At 38.4% G+C, this 17,818-nt stretch overlaps 1 protein-coding gene across 18 annotated transcripts in view; it reads right to left on the reverse strand.

Moving 5' to 3' along the window:
• LOC144476469 (uncharacterized) overlaps positions 1-17,818 on the reverse strand; it is a 434,992-nt gene that overhangs the window by 136,600 nt on the left and 280,574 nt on the right. For 3 of the 18 annotated variants that reach the window (XM_078193467.1, XM_078193464.1, XM_078193462.1), the window contains exon 2: positions 15,243-15,293. The exons of the other annotated variants lie outside the window; for them this stretch is intronic. In XM_078193467.1, coding sequence (XP_078049593.1) covers positions 15,243-15,293 — 51 coding nt within the window. The remainder of the gene's footprint in view (positions 1-15,242; positions 15,294-17,818) is intronic. 18 annotated transcript variants of the gene reach the window in all.

A 17,818-nucleotide genomic window follows, 5' to 3' on the forward strand; every position in this document is an offset into this window, starting at 1 on the left:
AGGGATATAGCAAGTAATTTGCTCGAGAGAACATTATTAACTAATCTGTAGATTTTTATGCAAAATCAAAATTATCTATATAGGTTACAAGATACGATAAACGTATAGACATACGTTTTTTCTCTGCATAATTTTACGAAGTTCAAAACAAGCGTTTTTAAATTCTTTAAATATTGTTACAGTTTTCCACGTGATCTGAATAGTTCTGTTATAAATAAATAAAATCTATCTGCTGCTAGATATCTTCGTTCCCGGGGAAATTCTGTCTAGTATCGATTCCTCCATTAGAGCGGGCAAAAGTTCCGCCGCCGACCGGTTGCGATCCTGATTACTTTTCTTATGCTCTCGCGAGATCCCTTTGTTCAGGAGGTGGCGAAGTTTTGCAAACACGCGATCTTGCGAAGATGAATCGGTGGCTACGCGAAGTTTTCTCAACCGATGAGTTTCTATTGGAATTCCGCAGGGTAGGCGAGAGCCTTGTCGGTGACTTCTGCGCGGTGGGAATCGGGACAGGCTGAAATTAAAAGTTCAGCCAGGTAAGGGCGCGAAAACACTTCGGGCGGCAGTCCGCATCATACAGATTGCATCTGCCGAACGAACGCATGCAGGAAGATAGGTATTTATTATTCTTAACACTTTGCCGTTCACCTGTCTCGCAAAAATTTCTTCGCTCAGCGCCGGCAGCACTGATTCAGATTATGTACTTCGCTTATCGCCTTTATCGGGAAGGGTTGTCGGAAAATTATAAATTGCAAAGCTTTACTATCCTCATTGTTAGCTCTTACGAGTATTCGAAGATATACATATATAAATAAATGTAAAACTTGTTTGTTTTATTATTAGTGGGGTAGCCGGCCGTTGGGCGATACTTTGTACGCGACACCACCGTGACGTCGCCGGACGGCATAGTGTTGTCTCAGTGACACCACTCGAATGATTTTGTGTATCATATATGTATATCATTTTGGAATACGGCGATTTCAAATAATAAATTATCTCGTTATTTCTTTATATGAAATTGGCCAAAAGAAATAATGCTGAATATAACAGTAGATAAAAATAGTTCAATGGTTGATAATTTATTGTGAGAGTTATGTTTCGTATAATAATCTAATTTGTTTCTTTGATCCTGCTATTAAATTTGGCGGGAAAGTGAACGATTACAAAGCAGTGGTAATGCAGCGACATGTATAACAAATTTCAAGGAACAAAACGTCTAACTATCACTTTAGAAGTTCGAGATTGGGCGTCGTTCGAACAAAGGCGTAGGAAAACGAGACGCATTTCCATGGTGCACGGTTACGAACAATTGAAGCGCGTTGAACTGCGACACCAACTAAAGCAATCGAAATTGCTTCTGAAATTATAACCATGAAGTAACACGACAACCTTTCATCATCGGCTGATCAAGCGTTGCCATGCTATAGAAACAGAGCTACGAGAAATCTGACGCAATTTTAATCAACAAGTTCCGCTACATATTTTTCAATTAGAAATTATTAGAGTTTGTGTTTCATGCTCAGTAATTGCGAAGCACTCAAATCGCGAGAGCATGTTTCGAACTTTGGCATCCAAATTAAACTGTCGTCGCATGAAGCAATTGTTCAAAATAGTATAAATAAAATAGGAAGCTTTTCGAATGGTACAACTTGTTTAAAATTGGTCTAAACGATTTAAATTTATATTTAATTAATATTTAAAAACCTGCTGCTTATTCACTGTTGCATCTTCCCACTATACATATATTTGAATGATTCAAAGCATTAAAGAAGAATTTGTACACGCATCGTTTAAATTCCCGTCTAATTGCAAGTTTCCCTCTTCTGAAGAATTATCTTCGCTATTTATTATATAAGAAAACCTCAGCGATTCGATGTTTCTGTCGTTAATAGTTTCAAAGACTATAGTTTAAGAAGCGGCAATTTTCAAAGCACGGTTTTATTCGGGAAACTTGAATCTCCGCCGGCAAAAAACAAACGCTTCCCTGCTTCTGGCTTCTTTACAAACTGCAAAGTTTCCTGCGAACCTAAGAGGAACGGTTGCAAAACATTTCTTGCCACAGGCGCCGCATTTTCTTTGAAAATAATCCCATATTTCCGTAAGATTTTTCTATCCTCTGTCCTAGATACCGCCGGAAGATGTCGTAAACACCGCTTCAAAAGTTGAATACACGTATTTAGAAACGCATTGATTTCACATTTCTCCCCTCGTCGTCTGGCTTTCACCGGCAAACTCGATTGTAAATTCCGTTTTCGTCGGTGATAAGCAGATTCGCCGGCTTAATACGCGAATCAGCGCTTGCGTCGAAGTACATGCGTGATTGGCAGCGACGAAGTCGACGACGCGTTGACAGCGGTTCGACGATTCCGAACGCCGAATTCTCTCGGCGACGATTACTTTGTCGGGATACGAGCATTAGGGGAGATCGAGGCTAATTGACTAATCAGATTACGCGATCAATTCCCCTTAATTATCATGCTATAAGGTGCCAGATGGGTGACACTAATTTTTAATTAGTTCACGAAATTAATTATCATTGTAATATAAGTATATGTATATAGTAATTGCCTATGTGGGTAGATAGGTGAATTAATCGTGCACGATGTGAAGTTACTCATTTTTTCTAATATATATACAAATATACAAAATTTCTCCGCTGGCTAACTGACTCGGTATGTCCTCACGGAGAGTGTTCTTTCACGACGTTAATCTTGGGACGCGTCGTAACCAAGTCTTTCTTAAAAACTATAATTTCGCGCTTGCCCTGGTAAAATTCCGAAACAACCCTGATTGGCTAACCCGCCCTTGACGTACTTGTTTTCGGAGCGGCGAGGTGACCGGAGGGGATGCGTTTTACCGTGCGAACGTGGGACTTTTCTTCAGGCCACCCGCGCCGGACCCACGTGCACGAAAGTCGATGCGCGTCCGGCCCAAGTGCCCTTCAGATAATCCCTTAATTTACGACGGTCTCTGTTTGCTATTGAGGACCTTCGGTAAAGACTCTAATAAACATGCGTTGCAAAGATCTGGAAAATGTCGACTCAAAAATAGCTTCGTGGAACGAGAGTCGTAAATTACGTTCGTTGTTTGCACGAAGGAGAGACTTTCTCTTGTGCGCACGTCTGGACGCTACACCTATACAGGGTGTTTCTAAATTATACATACTCCGGGAAATGGCGGGTTCCTGAGGCCATTTCAAGTAACCTTTTTCTAGTGCAGCTGATTTGATAGCTCGGATTCATGGAGCCGTCGCAAATGTACACGAGGAGACGCTTGCGGCCGTCGAAAGACAAGTACTCACCCGGGCGACATTGTGTCTCGATGTGGACGGTGGACATTTCGAGCACCGAATTGGAATTTAATCGGCCCTTTTCAGGGCCACACAAAATAACGTTGGAAACTTCGGGCATGTGTCAGTTGTTGTATAATTCGTGATCAGTGTGGAATAATAGTGCAGTGAAAGTGAACGTTAGCGTAATTTGTGCCGTTTTACATACGTGGATTACAACTTTTGGATTACAACATTTACAACTGAATGGGTATATTTTTCATTAATAATATTTGTGACATTTTTGAAATTAATAGGACATTTCTAAAATCCTTGTTTGTTACTTGAACGCGGCTCAAATTCGGAGCGCAGCCCTCTCTCCTTCCGTCGCGCCCCGGAAGCGAGATGGGCTTCAGTCAACTGGCTCGTATGTGCAGCAGCACGAAAAATCGTCCGCGCGCAGCCAACTCTATTAATTAATAACTCCTTAACAAAGCTGCGGATGGCATTTCGACAAATGAAAAGGTTACTTGAAATAGCCTCAGGAACCCCCCATTTCCCGGAGTATATATAATTTAGAAACACCCTTATAAGTATATAAAGTATATGTATAGTAATTACCTAGACTTTTGGCATGTAAAAGAACCAATATATTGAAAGAATTATTGGAGGCAGCGTTCGACTCTTAACACCTTGCACTATAATAAAAAGTCAGACTTGTGACAAACATTTCGTCCAAGATCTATTAAATATGAATATTATTAACACCTTGCCGTCCGCGCGTCCGCTTCACTAATTCAAATTACTTAACTTGTCACCTTTATCGGTAAAGGTTATCGGGAAATTATAAATTGTCAAGCTTTACTAATCTCATCACTAGTTATCATGAGTTTTCAATCCTGTCCACCTATTTTCATGAAATTTTCGAAGATACACACATGTAAATAAATGTAAAATTTGTTTGTCTCATATATTTGCGCGGTACACCACTGTGGTGGCGCCGAACGGCATAGTGTTAATTTCTTCTAACTCGAAATAAAATTTAATTCTTCTTTTATCAAAATCTAGAAAGGAAAGTAAATAAAGACAATAGAAGAGACAAGAATTGATTAACAAGTGCTAATCAATGCAGCACGAAAAGGAATCGCAGCGCAAGGTATTAATATATTCAAAATTAGTTCATCGTCTCTGGTTTGCCCTAATCTCATCGGCTGTTATCGAAGTCACGAGGTATCATTTCGAATGCTCGCACAAACGTCGGGGGTTAGGTGCAACTCGATGCAGGTGAATGGAACCCTAGAATAGTCGGGACCGATGGCTCGTTTGTGCGTCTTAATCCGGGCATTGTTGTCGGCGCGGCCGGAATTCGTGAATCGCAAACGAGAACACAATATCTCGCGGGACCTTTCGCGATGGTTGAATCGAAATCCGCGGCATAAACGGATCAAGAAGATTATCCCTGAATCGTCGTCTGACCCGACTCGAGTCCCTTTCATCCCCCGCACCACGTTCTCTCACCGCAGCTTCCGATACCGATAGCTATCCATAACTTCATCGACAAACAATAACGGATATAATTAATTTTCGCTTCTCCTTGTGTATTATTATTAGCCCCTTAGACTCTATGAGACATCCATGACGAGCTGTGCGAATTACCGTATCGAGAGATTTCGTCTACTTGTGCATCTCTAACGAATCTGATTTTCAGGCATTTTAGTATAAATACTACAGCTGTAATTGCAATAATTTAGATTAAACTATTAACTGTTTAAATATCAGTCTTCCTTTTGATATCGGAGTATCTAATCTAGTATAATTTACCTTTTTTTCTAAGCCGCCATCTCTTTTTGTAATTTATATTTTAGACTCGTAATTAGCAACCCCCAAAACATTGCTGCACTAAATGTCGTCCCAATATGTATATTTTGGCCACCATTTCAGCAAAGTTCGTCACGCCGCACCCGTAGACTTCACTTGTCTACGAACTCCCGAAACTCACTTCTATTGGTAAACAAGAAGACCAATAAGCTAATCGACACGAGGAGCAAGGCGGTCGGTCGCCAGATCCATCTAATCACGTCTCTTGTTCAGCGCGTAACTAAGCTAATAATAATCAAAAGTCTGAACTGGAAACAAAATAGAGGTGGCTAGGAGAAGATCGCGGAGAAGCGAGACGGCGACTCGAGTTTATCGGTACATACCTGGAAATTGGAACTAATAGAAAAGGGTCATATTTGCCAATAAGGGAATCGCGATTACGCTAGTTCTGCGACAGCGTTTACATGAGTGAATCGGTAGAAATCGATCCACCACTTTTCTTTGTGCCTTCTTTCGAGCAATGAACAGTAACAATGGAGTCGAATTCCTATAATGTGTCAAAACTGTTACGCCCACTGCTTCCATGCAACACGATTTCGCGTACAATACGCTAATGGAATTAAAATATTTAAAATCGAACAATTAAATAGACTGAAACGTAAGAACGTAATTATGTACAATTTTTGAAATATAAAAATAGTTTAGAAGGCGTAACGCGTTATCGCGTTGTAGCAAAGTCTATTGTATGTTAGAGAAGCGTACAGTGCAGGACATTAATTTGCAACACGATGAATGCAGAATGAAGGTAAACAAGCTGACAAACATGACTTCAACTTTAGCGTTGAAGTTGTTTCAGCCGAGTTATGAACCATCTCGCACTTCGTGATCGCAGCGTCTTTCAATACGATTGCGCAATCCAATTAAGAAGCGAAACTGTAGTGTTTAATTAAAGGCAACTGTCGTTTCCTCTAAGCTTCTTATAATTTTGCATACTAATTAACTGGGCCTTGTTGCAATATTCGGACGAAGTATATTCGATGCTGGTTAGCGATTACGCCACCGATGCACGCAACGGAGCGGCGGAACGTGTTCGAGGACTCCGACGTCTGGATTAGTTGAAATGGACCTACTGAATCACGTGCGGTAGAATCTCCTTTGAACAGTTGAAGCGTGAACGCCAAGACATAACTACGTGTAGTATTCATTCGTGTATTGAATGGCGTTCTATCCCATTTGCCAAATCAAGGTTCACGTGATATCCTGTTTGATTCAGTGTCGCTCTCTTTAAATCTGTTTGGCGAAACTTGTGCAGCTTGCTCATCACTGCTGCAACACGGAACTGTAAAACTATCGATGCGACTTGAAAATTGTCTATAAAATGATACTTCTAGATGTGAAGTACTATAACAGATATCTATTTGTCGAGAACTAATCGATCCGACAAATATGCAACAGCAGACTCGTAGTGCATATGAGTTTCTAGGTAGGGAAGTCAAAAACCTTTTAAGACATTTTTGGATGTATTATGGCACATGCTAAACAAATTACATTTTAACGGTTTCATTTAAGTTTTATAATTATGTAGCGATTTTTTAAAAATATTTTTGTGAAATGTGAGTATATATTAACACGTAGACACCGTCGTGCATCACCGGTGGGTCACACGTGTCTGTCCCGTGAGACGGCATGTATTTGTTTATATTTCATAAAATAGGTAGTACAAAATAGGTTTATACTATTTTATCTCAACATTATAAACAGACAATCAATAGTAAAAACATAAAAATTCAATATTATAAACTTAACATAATTATTTAAATTTTTAAATTTCGGTCGTCGCCTTACAGAGAAAACCGTAAATATCGGCGTTGGCGTCAACGTGTTAAGTATACACAAAAGTATTGTTTTACCATTATTGTTATTATTATTATATTCTACCATTAATAAATATATTCAATATACGACACAGAAGGTATCGAATCTGCTAACTCCGATTTCGATAAAATTACTGTAGGAAGCAGTTTTCGAGAAAGATATTTCTCAGTCACCACTGTCCTTGAAGGAAGGAATTAAAAGTACATTTAAGGGATGTTTTCACCCTTTCAACATGGTTACAAACTATCGGATTGCTTTCAAATTTTGCACACGTAATTATTGTCGCGAGTGTCATGATTTAGATGGTCGGAAAAATAAGTCCATTTCCTTCTGCCAGTGAGACGATTCATTTTCGGACCTCCTCGCTGATTAGCGACAAGAAAACCGAGTTCAGGTCGATTAACCGAATAATTTGCTAACAGAGTAACGATGCTCGTGGTCCGGCACCGCGAGCGCAAGGAGCGCCGGGTGGCTGGAAGTGGCACAGTTTATGACAACAGAAGCGGATATTACGCGAGCGAAACCGGCGCTAGAGAGATCCGACGGCTCGATCGTGCCACGACACCGGTAAGAACGGGTCTCACGGGCGTCGGCGGACACGGCCGATGAATAATTCATCAGCGTTTTAGATTCGAGATAAATTTCCGGTCGGGGAAAATTACTTTCGCAGTCAAATCGACCGTAAAAGATCCCCGGGGCCGATGATCTCCTATTGGCCGTTGACAGAATAGGACTCGGCCGGGCGTTGCGCACGCGATCGCCCGCGTAATAAGATCGTGAAAGGACTCGATAACGAAGTTAGTAGCCGAGTTCGAAACGCGATAACACGCGCCGCCATTTCCGCAAGCGGCGGCGGTGCGCGCGGATCTTGGCTCATCTCGCGGATACGCGTCAATCATCGTGCCAATCGGCCAGCTCGCCGATGTCAATCGGTCGGACAATACCTTCCAGCGTATCGCCTGCGCGATCAAGTCCCGCCAATTTCCGCTCGAACGCCAAACCTTCAAAGAACGTCCATCCAGTCTGATAGCACTGTCCGACGCATATTTTGTGCCCCGATAACCAACGGCCGGTTCTTGTGCTGCTTCGCGCATTCAATATGAACGTGAAACTGATTCTCTCCGTCGTCGCCTCCGATGCTTGTGAAACCAAAGAAAATTCAGAAAAATCGATTCGTTCACAACTAGAGATTCATATTTCACGTGTATGTCAGGATGGACTTTAGAAATACTTGGTGAACATTTTTTTACACGATTTTTATCGTGATACCTCTTAGCATTATGATGAAACAATAACCTACGAAATATCTAAAATTAATTCGATAATGGGAAGACGTGACGCGTCAATTAAAAAAAAAATCAAACTCGAATTTTTAAGCAAAGATCCTGACACGTGGAAACATGAGGAACATAAATATGGGTTAAACATCGTTCAACGATTAAAGGTTGTCAACGATACTACTGAAGGTGGGGTTAAGCTTATGGAAGAATATAAGAAAATAATATCTTAAACATTAGGAAAGAAAATAATATATAGTGATGAAAAATTAATGACAACAATTTAAAAAATTTTAAGTTTGATGCGGTACGTCTTCTCGTTTCTCGATTAATTTTATATTGTGCATAGGTTATTTTTTCATAAAATGGCACAATCTTGGGAGGCGTCTAGATAAAAATTCGATGGTCGATAAATAAGATCCACCCTAGTATACAAGTATAACAAACGAATTTGTATTTCAGTATCTGTCGAAAATCAAGATCTCTAATGACAAACTATAGTGGTAACTCGGTAAGGGTAAAAAAACTGTTGCGTAATATTTTCCTAATCTGGCGGCTCAATAAATCTACTATGGCGCTCAAAATGATCTGTTCTACATTTTTTATTGAAACATTTTTAATATTATATCCACCTTTGTAAGAAACGATTAAATAAATTTCTTAAATCAAACACACTTTATAATAAAAATGCTGAAATAACTAGATAAATTCAGTCTTGTAATTCTCATAAAACAACACATGTCACACGTTTTCAGTACTCGGTATATTTAGCGTTAAATATACATGCATTTGTTCATATATACCGAATTGTCCCGACAGTGTTGCACCGTGTTAGATAGACTTAAAAAGAAACTTAATAATGACAATAATGAAAAAAAAAAGATAAATTTTCAAGCAGTAAGCTGACCCGTGTGACGTTGTTCCACGTGCTAGTCAGCGAACAATCGACGGGAAGTCAGCATAACCGCTGCGATACATATTGAAAAGCGAAAAAGAGAATATCGCAAACGAGCTGAGTCAGCGATAAGGTATCTTAACTTGCCGCGATTATTTGCAGTGGTGGTCTCCTCGTAAATTTCACTGGATAAAATATGAGAGGAACATTACGTGCCCCGCACCGCTGACTGATGAGCCGCTGAATTACCTTTATCGGTCCATTCTTATCAGAGACTAAACATCGCGGAATTCGCGTTTCTCGATTGCGTGGTAAATTCGGCGGTCTCCACCGACGAGAGAAATTCACCGGAAGGTCAAAGTTCATCCGTCCAATTGATCACCAGTCTTGTACATATATTCCGCTGTATTACGATGAATAATGACTTCTTATTTGCATTAAATGATAAGAACTTTTGGTAAAAAATTTCCATTTATAAAGATTTCATAAATCTTGCTCTGTGCTTTTGTCATTGTTTCATTACCGTAGGTCACGTGTATGCAGAATATAAGCATGCGATCGTTATACATAACCATGTCAATTTTCATCCTTAACTCCTTGCCACGCATGCAAGTAAACGTGAATATACATGTTTATATAATCAATATAAAGTTCATTTCTTTTCTAACAGATTATTGCGATTGACAAAGATCTAATCATTATAATTGTAAAAGAATGGTACGGCAAGGGGTTAAGTGAATGAACTTGTGAGAACATGTCGATTTTTAAGAAGATACGGGATCTTATGGTCGAGACGCCATGTCATATCTATGATCTGAATAGAACGTGTCCTTTGGGAACTTCCCTGACAAGATTAATGGATTTCTTTGCTAACGAGTGTTTTATGTTAAGGTACGTAGCTATATTCTACAATTATAATAAAATGTACGCTTTCGAAACAAAAGAATTGTTTGAATAATAATCTCCCTTTCAGATTTTTGTACCTAAAAAGTGTTGTACGATGTGCATGACATATTGAAGTTAGATCACTGTAAATGAAGAATTCATGAAAATTCGATCCGATTTTATCTGGTAGATGAATAAAGGATTTTTAAGCATGAATCTAGATGAATTTCTTATTTTGGATGCAGCATCTAAAAGAGTACTATTGTTCAGGCATTTTTATGAATCACGAAACGATAATATTAATGCAAGTGATTTTAATTACAAGTCGTAACTATCTAAAACATCTTACATTATGAAATCATTGTAAATCGATAAAAAAAAATAAGTTGTTTTAAAATTGACATAAACAAGTATTTTCGAATTTAGCAGTGGAAAAATAGCAATGCTGCTATTAATGTACTATTTTTTGTCGTAAAATGACATACAAACGAACTTAACCAGAAAAGAAACAAGAGAAAAATGTTAATGTTTTCATAGAAAAAACAATTCTCTTTGAACAATTTTGTTCAGCTATGCTGTGCAAACCTCGAACCTCGCAGGTGGTTTTTATATTCTTTAAATAATAATTCTTGTAGTTTCAAAATATTTTATTCTGTTACAATATTTTTATTTTTAAAATATTTTAATTAACTATCTTTATTCAAATTTCGCAGATGAGTCATGCGTTTTACAATTTTATACTGTTTATTTTATATACTTTTATTTTTTATACTGTTAATTTTATACTTTTGCAATCTTTTGTTTGCCAAGTTGCGTTCTTTCTTATTATTCCCTTATATATTCAACCAGCATTTAATTTTCTTGTCGGAATACTTAGCTCCAGTCATTTAAGAATATTAATATCCTTAGAGAAATTTCGTTGATTGTAGTTCACTCAAGTTTCATTACCTCGCATTACTGACCTAGAAGCCACCGATAGCACTTCCGCCGACTCATAGACAGCAAGTTGGTTGATTTACAGCGCCACGGCGAAAACACCGGGACACGATGATAATATCGCGAACGCTTAATTACCAGGACTCTGAAAACGCCCAGGGCGAAGCCAAAGATTTACCGTGCGCCCACCGCGCGTTCTTCGACCCTTTTTCGCCCCCGCGAGAGAGAGCGCGTGTAATAACGTGCTCGTGCGAAATTGCGCCGAGGATGCAGCAGCATCCCACATTCTCGTTATATTTCATATGCACTTTGTCAAGCGCGCGAGGCTCGAGATGAGACGAGAGGATCTCACGAGCGTGAAGAAGCCCTCCTCCTTGACACTTTATCCGGAGATCCACGCGGCGAAGGGGAACGGGCCGTGACGAGCAATTAATTTCGCGCTCGTCGAATATTTGACGGCGGTTCCGGCGAAACTTCGGTCCGTTGTGGTCGCGCGCCTCGCGCACAACCCGCTGATCGATAATTTCTCGGAAGAAAGGCACCGTTAATGAGCATGTTCCTCCTCCCCAGCTAGGAACTGGAACAATCTTTCCGCGTTTATACCGGGACTCGAATTTGGGATCACCCTCGAATAAGGCATCAAGACTTCACCCTTTGCACTCTGCTGTCCCCTCTCAGGGGACATTAACTTTGCTATCACGAAAAATTAACTTATTCCAGCACAACTTGTTAAGAAGTGCTTGTTTCTCTGAAGTTTTCTCTTGAAATGGCACAAAAAATCAAATTAAGATATGGTAAAATTACTATAATAAGATGTATAGAAAAACTACGTCAAACTAGTTATTATCGTCGAACATGCACAAATCAGCCTGCAGTGCAGTTTGGAGAGTGTTTCAAAATTTATTATACTGTACAAAATTATAGAAAATAAAATATTGATTTTTTTACAGATAGATACTCCTCGATGTCAACGAATTTGTATAAGTCCAGTGTCATTATGATACGTTACTAAATAATATGAGGGTTCGTAAATGTTCGTCTCTACAACAAAGTAGCGCTCAATAGCTGGTAGCTAACGTTCAGAATGGTTCGGTGTGCAGAGAGTTAAAAATACAGTGGATCTCGAGTATTCGATCCTGTAATATTAGAATTCTCTATTCTCCAAATACGCTTCGATTGCAGTCAGCTGAATCTAAGGCGATGCATATGCGAAACTCGATAAATCAATAAAAATTAAAACTGGCTGCGTAAGTAACTGTTTATGACTCTACAGCTTTTTCCACATCAATTTTTCAAATATATTTTCTGATGTACTTAGTGTAAATTGTTAGTCTTTTTCATGTTTTTTGATTCGTGATAGTATTGATTTTTGATAGTTTTTTCATTAGTGTTATAACACTAATTTATTTAATTTCATTTTCTGAAAACTGAATAATTTATACACGGTAATGTAGTGTGGGAGTTCGAAATTCTATTGCCTTTACAGTCGAAGAAGAAATTGTGAACTACAATAACTAAACCAACGTTTGACATCCCAAAAATTACGACTTTTTAAGTTATTTATTTAGTAGTTATTTATGAAGTTATTTTAAGCTATTTTTATTATTGACCACAATTCGATTCTTCAGAGTTACATATGTGCACGTGCAACTCCTATTTATTTATACATATATTTCTTTAAAACTGCATTAAGTATAAAAGAATGGTTGAAATGAAAATTCAATAGTTTATTTATGCATTCTTAAAGAAGATATTAAAGTACAAAATTTCACCACTGCATTTATGGCAATTTCAATTTTTTCTATCGTTATAAACCTCTTTATAAACGAGGATGTGCATGTTAAATTTATCGGACAACAACGTAATTTGTAAATAATTTGTGTACATGCAAAGTAGTGTTGCTCATTTTACCTCGTCGCCTTAATGTCATACGAAGGTCAGACGTATTCTGCTTAGCAAATATTTATGGCCCGGAAATCTCGTTAATACGTTACCCTATACAAGCTCTTTAAGTTCAATGCGATCTCTTCTCTTCCGATCAAGATTAATGGAAACGTGTTCGTTTTCTTTCTTCTTACAGGCAGTTCACCCTGTATACACACTGTGTCATTACCTTCGCGATGGACTACTGTCAATTTATATGTAAAGCATGGCATACTAATTCAAGGGAGAGTCGAGCGGTACCGACCTTCTTAAGTTTTTGTCTTGTAACTTGGGTTGGCCTCGAAGAAAATCAGATTTAAAAATGCAAATTGCTAACATAAATTAAACGTACGGTGAAAATTGGTTTATTTAAGTGTGACAAAAATCAAATTCAAAAGGATGTAACTTGCTACTTAATATGTGTTTGGATATAACTAACTAAGAACGTCTCGGAAAACTCACATAAATGTTACAATAGAAGAATTTAATTTAAAAAAGGCAGGATACTAATTCTTGTTTTAATATTACCTATCTTTGAGATGTTAGTATATAGTAAATAATTAGCGTGTCCAACGTTGTCGGCAATTTTTAGTATTGATTATGTTTAAAAATTATATTAATAATATTTCTACCGCCTTGTAAATATTAATACAATCATTATTGTTTCCTACCAACGATTAATAAATAATAAATCTTCTTAGGGAGAATACGTATATACCACACAAGAATAATGTATTTCTTACTTTAATAATTTCTTATCACTTAACTGAACTATTAGCGTTAAGTAAGAATATTTGACACTTTACTGACCGATCATTCGGCCGTAAACATTTTTATATTTTCATGACATTAGCATTAAACAATGTTTATTTTATCGATTTTATTTATATTATTCGTCGCATATCTACTATTTAAAAAATTATATAATAATATCTCAATAATAGATAGCAAGTTATTGGTTGTCATGACAACCGACTCACAGGCTACCGATCAGAGTAAAAAGCCGATTTATAGTTTATCGGTCGGTAAAGTGTTAAACAATACAGTTTATATATATATAAAACCTCCACATTAGTATAATGATCTTAGTTCGATCAACGAATGAGAATAAAACGTTACGAGGACCCGAATACTTCTTCTCTCAAGACCATTTAACTTCTCGACCGTCCTATAACTACATTTTATATCATGAGCGATGAAAATGATTATTCTTCTCAAGTTTACGTTATCGTTGTATCTGATTCTCGAAATGGATCGTGTTACCGTACGAGGAAAGCGTCGTATTTCGAGACTTAACATCGCTATCGATTATTTCCGCTCGTCGAATCGACGGGATGCATGAGAAAATGGGAACGCATTCCTCGGCGATTCCGTCGCGGCCTTTCGCGAATATCCGATTCCGCGGCAACCTTCCTCAGGTATCCGATTTCGTGGCAATGTTTAATATTAGATGTTGCTTGAACTGGACGAGTTCATTAAGTACGGATCGGTTAGCCAGTTTGATTGAGTTTGGACGGTGAGTTCGAGCTGCCAATACTGGCCGTGGCCTGGACACAATCTTAATTAGACACGAACATTAATTACGATCGATCGTCGTTTAAAACGAAGCAACTTTCTACAGATTGGATCAAAAGATTTCTAGCTCTTTTAACACTGAACCTACCGAAAAACTACCATCGCTTTAAAACTGCGACAAAGCTTATACAGACACCTCCTTATTTTTATCGTACTGAATATTTTAATATTACGGATTATTTCGACCGTCGCGATAGGTTCAGCGTTAAGTAGTTCCAAGAATTTTAGCGATCAATTTAAATATTTATCTGAAAATCGGCTTAACGATAGAGTGAACCTTCGACTTAAGAATGGTAGTTCTAGAAGCTTCAGATCGCTCTTAAACTCGTCGGAAGCTTTTAGTTCAAGTTGAAAATGGGACGAAAATGTTCCAATTCGATGAACAGTGTTACGAGTCTTTCATGCTCAGAGTATCAAGAAACGAGTATCCTTTCTAAACAACAAGAAACCATCTAGCGAGTTGAATGGAATTAAATCATTTGTACAAAACTGCATGATCTGATTAACACGTTGACTGCCAATATCGCGTCTGATAGCACTGTTCTGAATCTCTGTGCATTAAATAGACTGTTTCGATTTCGCAAGATCGACGCGCGAATCGATTCAGTAGCAATGGCTATCAACGACCACCATGGCAGTGAATATGTTGGAATGTGGCAAGCAATTTGTCCGATGATTACAGTGATTTGCATTCTCTCGATTTTCAGAGTGGATGGTGGAAAACTCGTGGATTACTACACAGCCAAAAAGACATCGATTGACACATTCTTCGTGGTTTCACTCTACGTACCACGACTACCTGGCTGCTGCTCGTAGTCTCGGTCTACGGCGGGGTACTCACCTGAAACAAAGAGAAAAAAACCATCAGCGTTATTTAACAACAGTTCCCAGAAATTCACGTCGCGTGACGAGTCACTTCGCGCAACCGAACGTGTGTGCCTAGGGAACGCGTTCGCGAATTTTCTTTGAAAAACGGAAAACGCTTACCGAACTAATTTAATATATACGTTATGCGGATTTTCACGATTGAATTTCAGTTTAGTCATTGTGCTGATTCATCGTGAAATTCGCGTTTGACTAATGGAACGTGTTATCGCTCGCGGCATGAAGAATTCGACTTTCTTGGGCCATTTCGCACGGTATCTGATCGGAGTTCTCTTTTTCATATCGCAATGAAATATATTTATTATTAGAATAAGGATATTAAAAGCAACGTAATAGCAGTAAGAATAATAAAGTGGAAGTAATAGATATGAAAATATTAAAATGAACGTAATAGGATAATAAAATAAATATAATAGAATGAAATAAAATATACCTAAATAACTATATCAAATAATTGTTATCTTTAGTATTTGAATTGTTAATTTCTATTTACTAAAGAAACAACTGAAGAAAAACAATTTGCACCTATACCAGAGTAACATTTGCGCTGTAAATCAGCGTTTTATGTTTGATTTCTACCACGTGATTGTAAAGAAACACATAGTGAACGGCTTTCCGTCGGATCGATCCGTTACGCACGATTATCGCTTCGTAATTGTTCATTACGAGATAAATTAATATACGCCCTCCATATTGGTTCGTCACACAGTTTCTAATTTACGCACTTCCGGCGGGATAGCCGTTAGGGGTTGATTGGCCGATATTCGCCACTACGACATCCCAGATTGGCCTCCGATTGATTTTGCTGACTATCCGGGGAACGCTGCGGAACGCGGACCAACTGGAACTTTTCATTTCCGATCACCATCCTGCCTGGAACGCTGACCCGTGGGCGTGGGTCCGCTCGGTCATACCAAACAATGGTGGGAATAAGAATGGCGTTACGTAATAGAGCGGAACTGGAGTACGATCTTGAGGGTTCATTGATGATGTCTCGACGGCGTCTTCGAGATATGAATTCAGATTGCGATATTAATTATTCAATTGAGCTCCACGCGGTTCGTTGAACGAGGTTTTAACGGCAATACCCCCTGAGTGCCACCATTTTGTCTCGCTGCCGAGGCTTCGATAAAGATTGTTCTATCAAAAATTAGTGCTCAACAACTATGAGATTTTTAAGAAAATTTCCTAGTAACCATTTCACACGAATGATATACAAACAAGATATCCTCACGGCGTGACAAGAGGGTGTTGACGAATTTTAAGAAACTACTGAGTGGTAATGTAGGAATATAAAAGAAAACAAAATCGAACAAGAGTTACATTTGGGAATTGTTCTCTGCAAAGAAATGTTTTCGTATTTCACACGGATCATTAGAAATTATGTTACTGTAGGAATACATTTGATAATAATTTCGTTTAAAGTTAAAAAACTATAGACTAGAATAATTAACAGAAAAATACCGAAACTGAGAACACGACTACTCGACAACTCTTAGACTTCTTTACACCTCGACTTCCAGAACAACTCTTAGACTTCTTTACACCTCGACTTTCAGAACAACTCCACCCGTCCCTTTCAATAGACAAAAACTGTTAGCCGATCTTCGTTGTTTAAGTTGTTGCCATTGCAACGGCGAATGACGCTCGCTCTTTTTAAATACGCACGTCGAGATGCTGTTGTTTCAAAACCGCAAGAGACGTGTATACCACGTCGATAGACATTTTTCGCAGAAACAAAAACGACGTGTCCGTCACGTCGGCTAACAGTTGGATCGTTCATTATTCGAGCTAACAGTCAATGTAACGCCTTACCGCATGTTATATTGTAGAGCACGGCATGGCTACCGAGAGTTTAGTAGCGCAAGTGGTGAATGTCGCGCCTCTTGGTCCCTACATTGTCTTAAAAGCTACATTGTCCTTACAATCTAACGATTGTCTTACATTTACGATACTACAGTAATATGCAGCAGTAGGCAAATCCAATCAGTGCATTTCTTTTATACCGAAGTAGGAGTTCTCGAGGAAACCCCTCAAAGTAGAAACGCCCACACGTCGACACGATTTTCCTGTTCAACGATGATCGAAGACCAGGACACTTTTTTCTAAAACATCGACGCGAACAGTACGACTTCATAACTCTTAACATTTTACCGACCGGTAGCCTATAAATCGGTTTGTCCCCTGATGGATAGTCTGTGAATAGGTTGTCACTGCAATTACTGATTTATTATCTAATATTACGGTATTATTACATAATCTTTTAAATATTTAGATGCCTTTCGCGACGAATAAAACAAATACTGTTTAATGCTAATATTATGAAATTATAACAATGTTTATGGCCGAATGACCGGTCAATAAAGTGTTAAAACCGTCGTGCACCTGAGATGACGATAATCGACCGGGAATCACTAAATATTCGATCTACCGGAAAGTTCTGCCTGTTCTTGATATGAAAGAAAATAATAAATTTTATGT

The sequence above is a fragment of the Augochlora pura genome, chromosome 10 (assembly GCF_028453695.1).
Source record: "Augochlora pura isolate Apur16 chromosome 10, APUR_v2.2.1, whole genome shotgun sequence".
NCBI classification, from domain to species: domain Eukaryota; kingdom Metazoa; phylum Arthropoda; class Insecta; order Hymenoptera; family Halictidae; genus Augochlora; species Augochlora pura.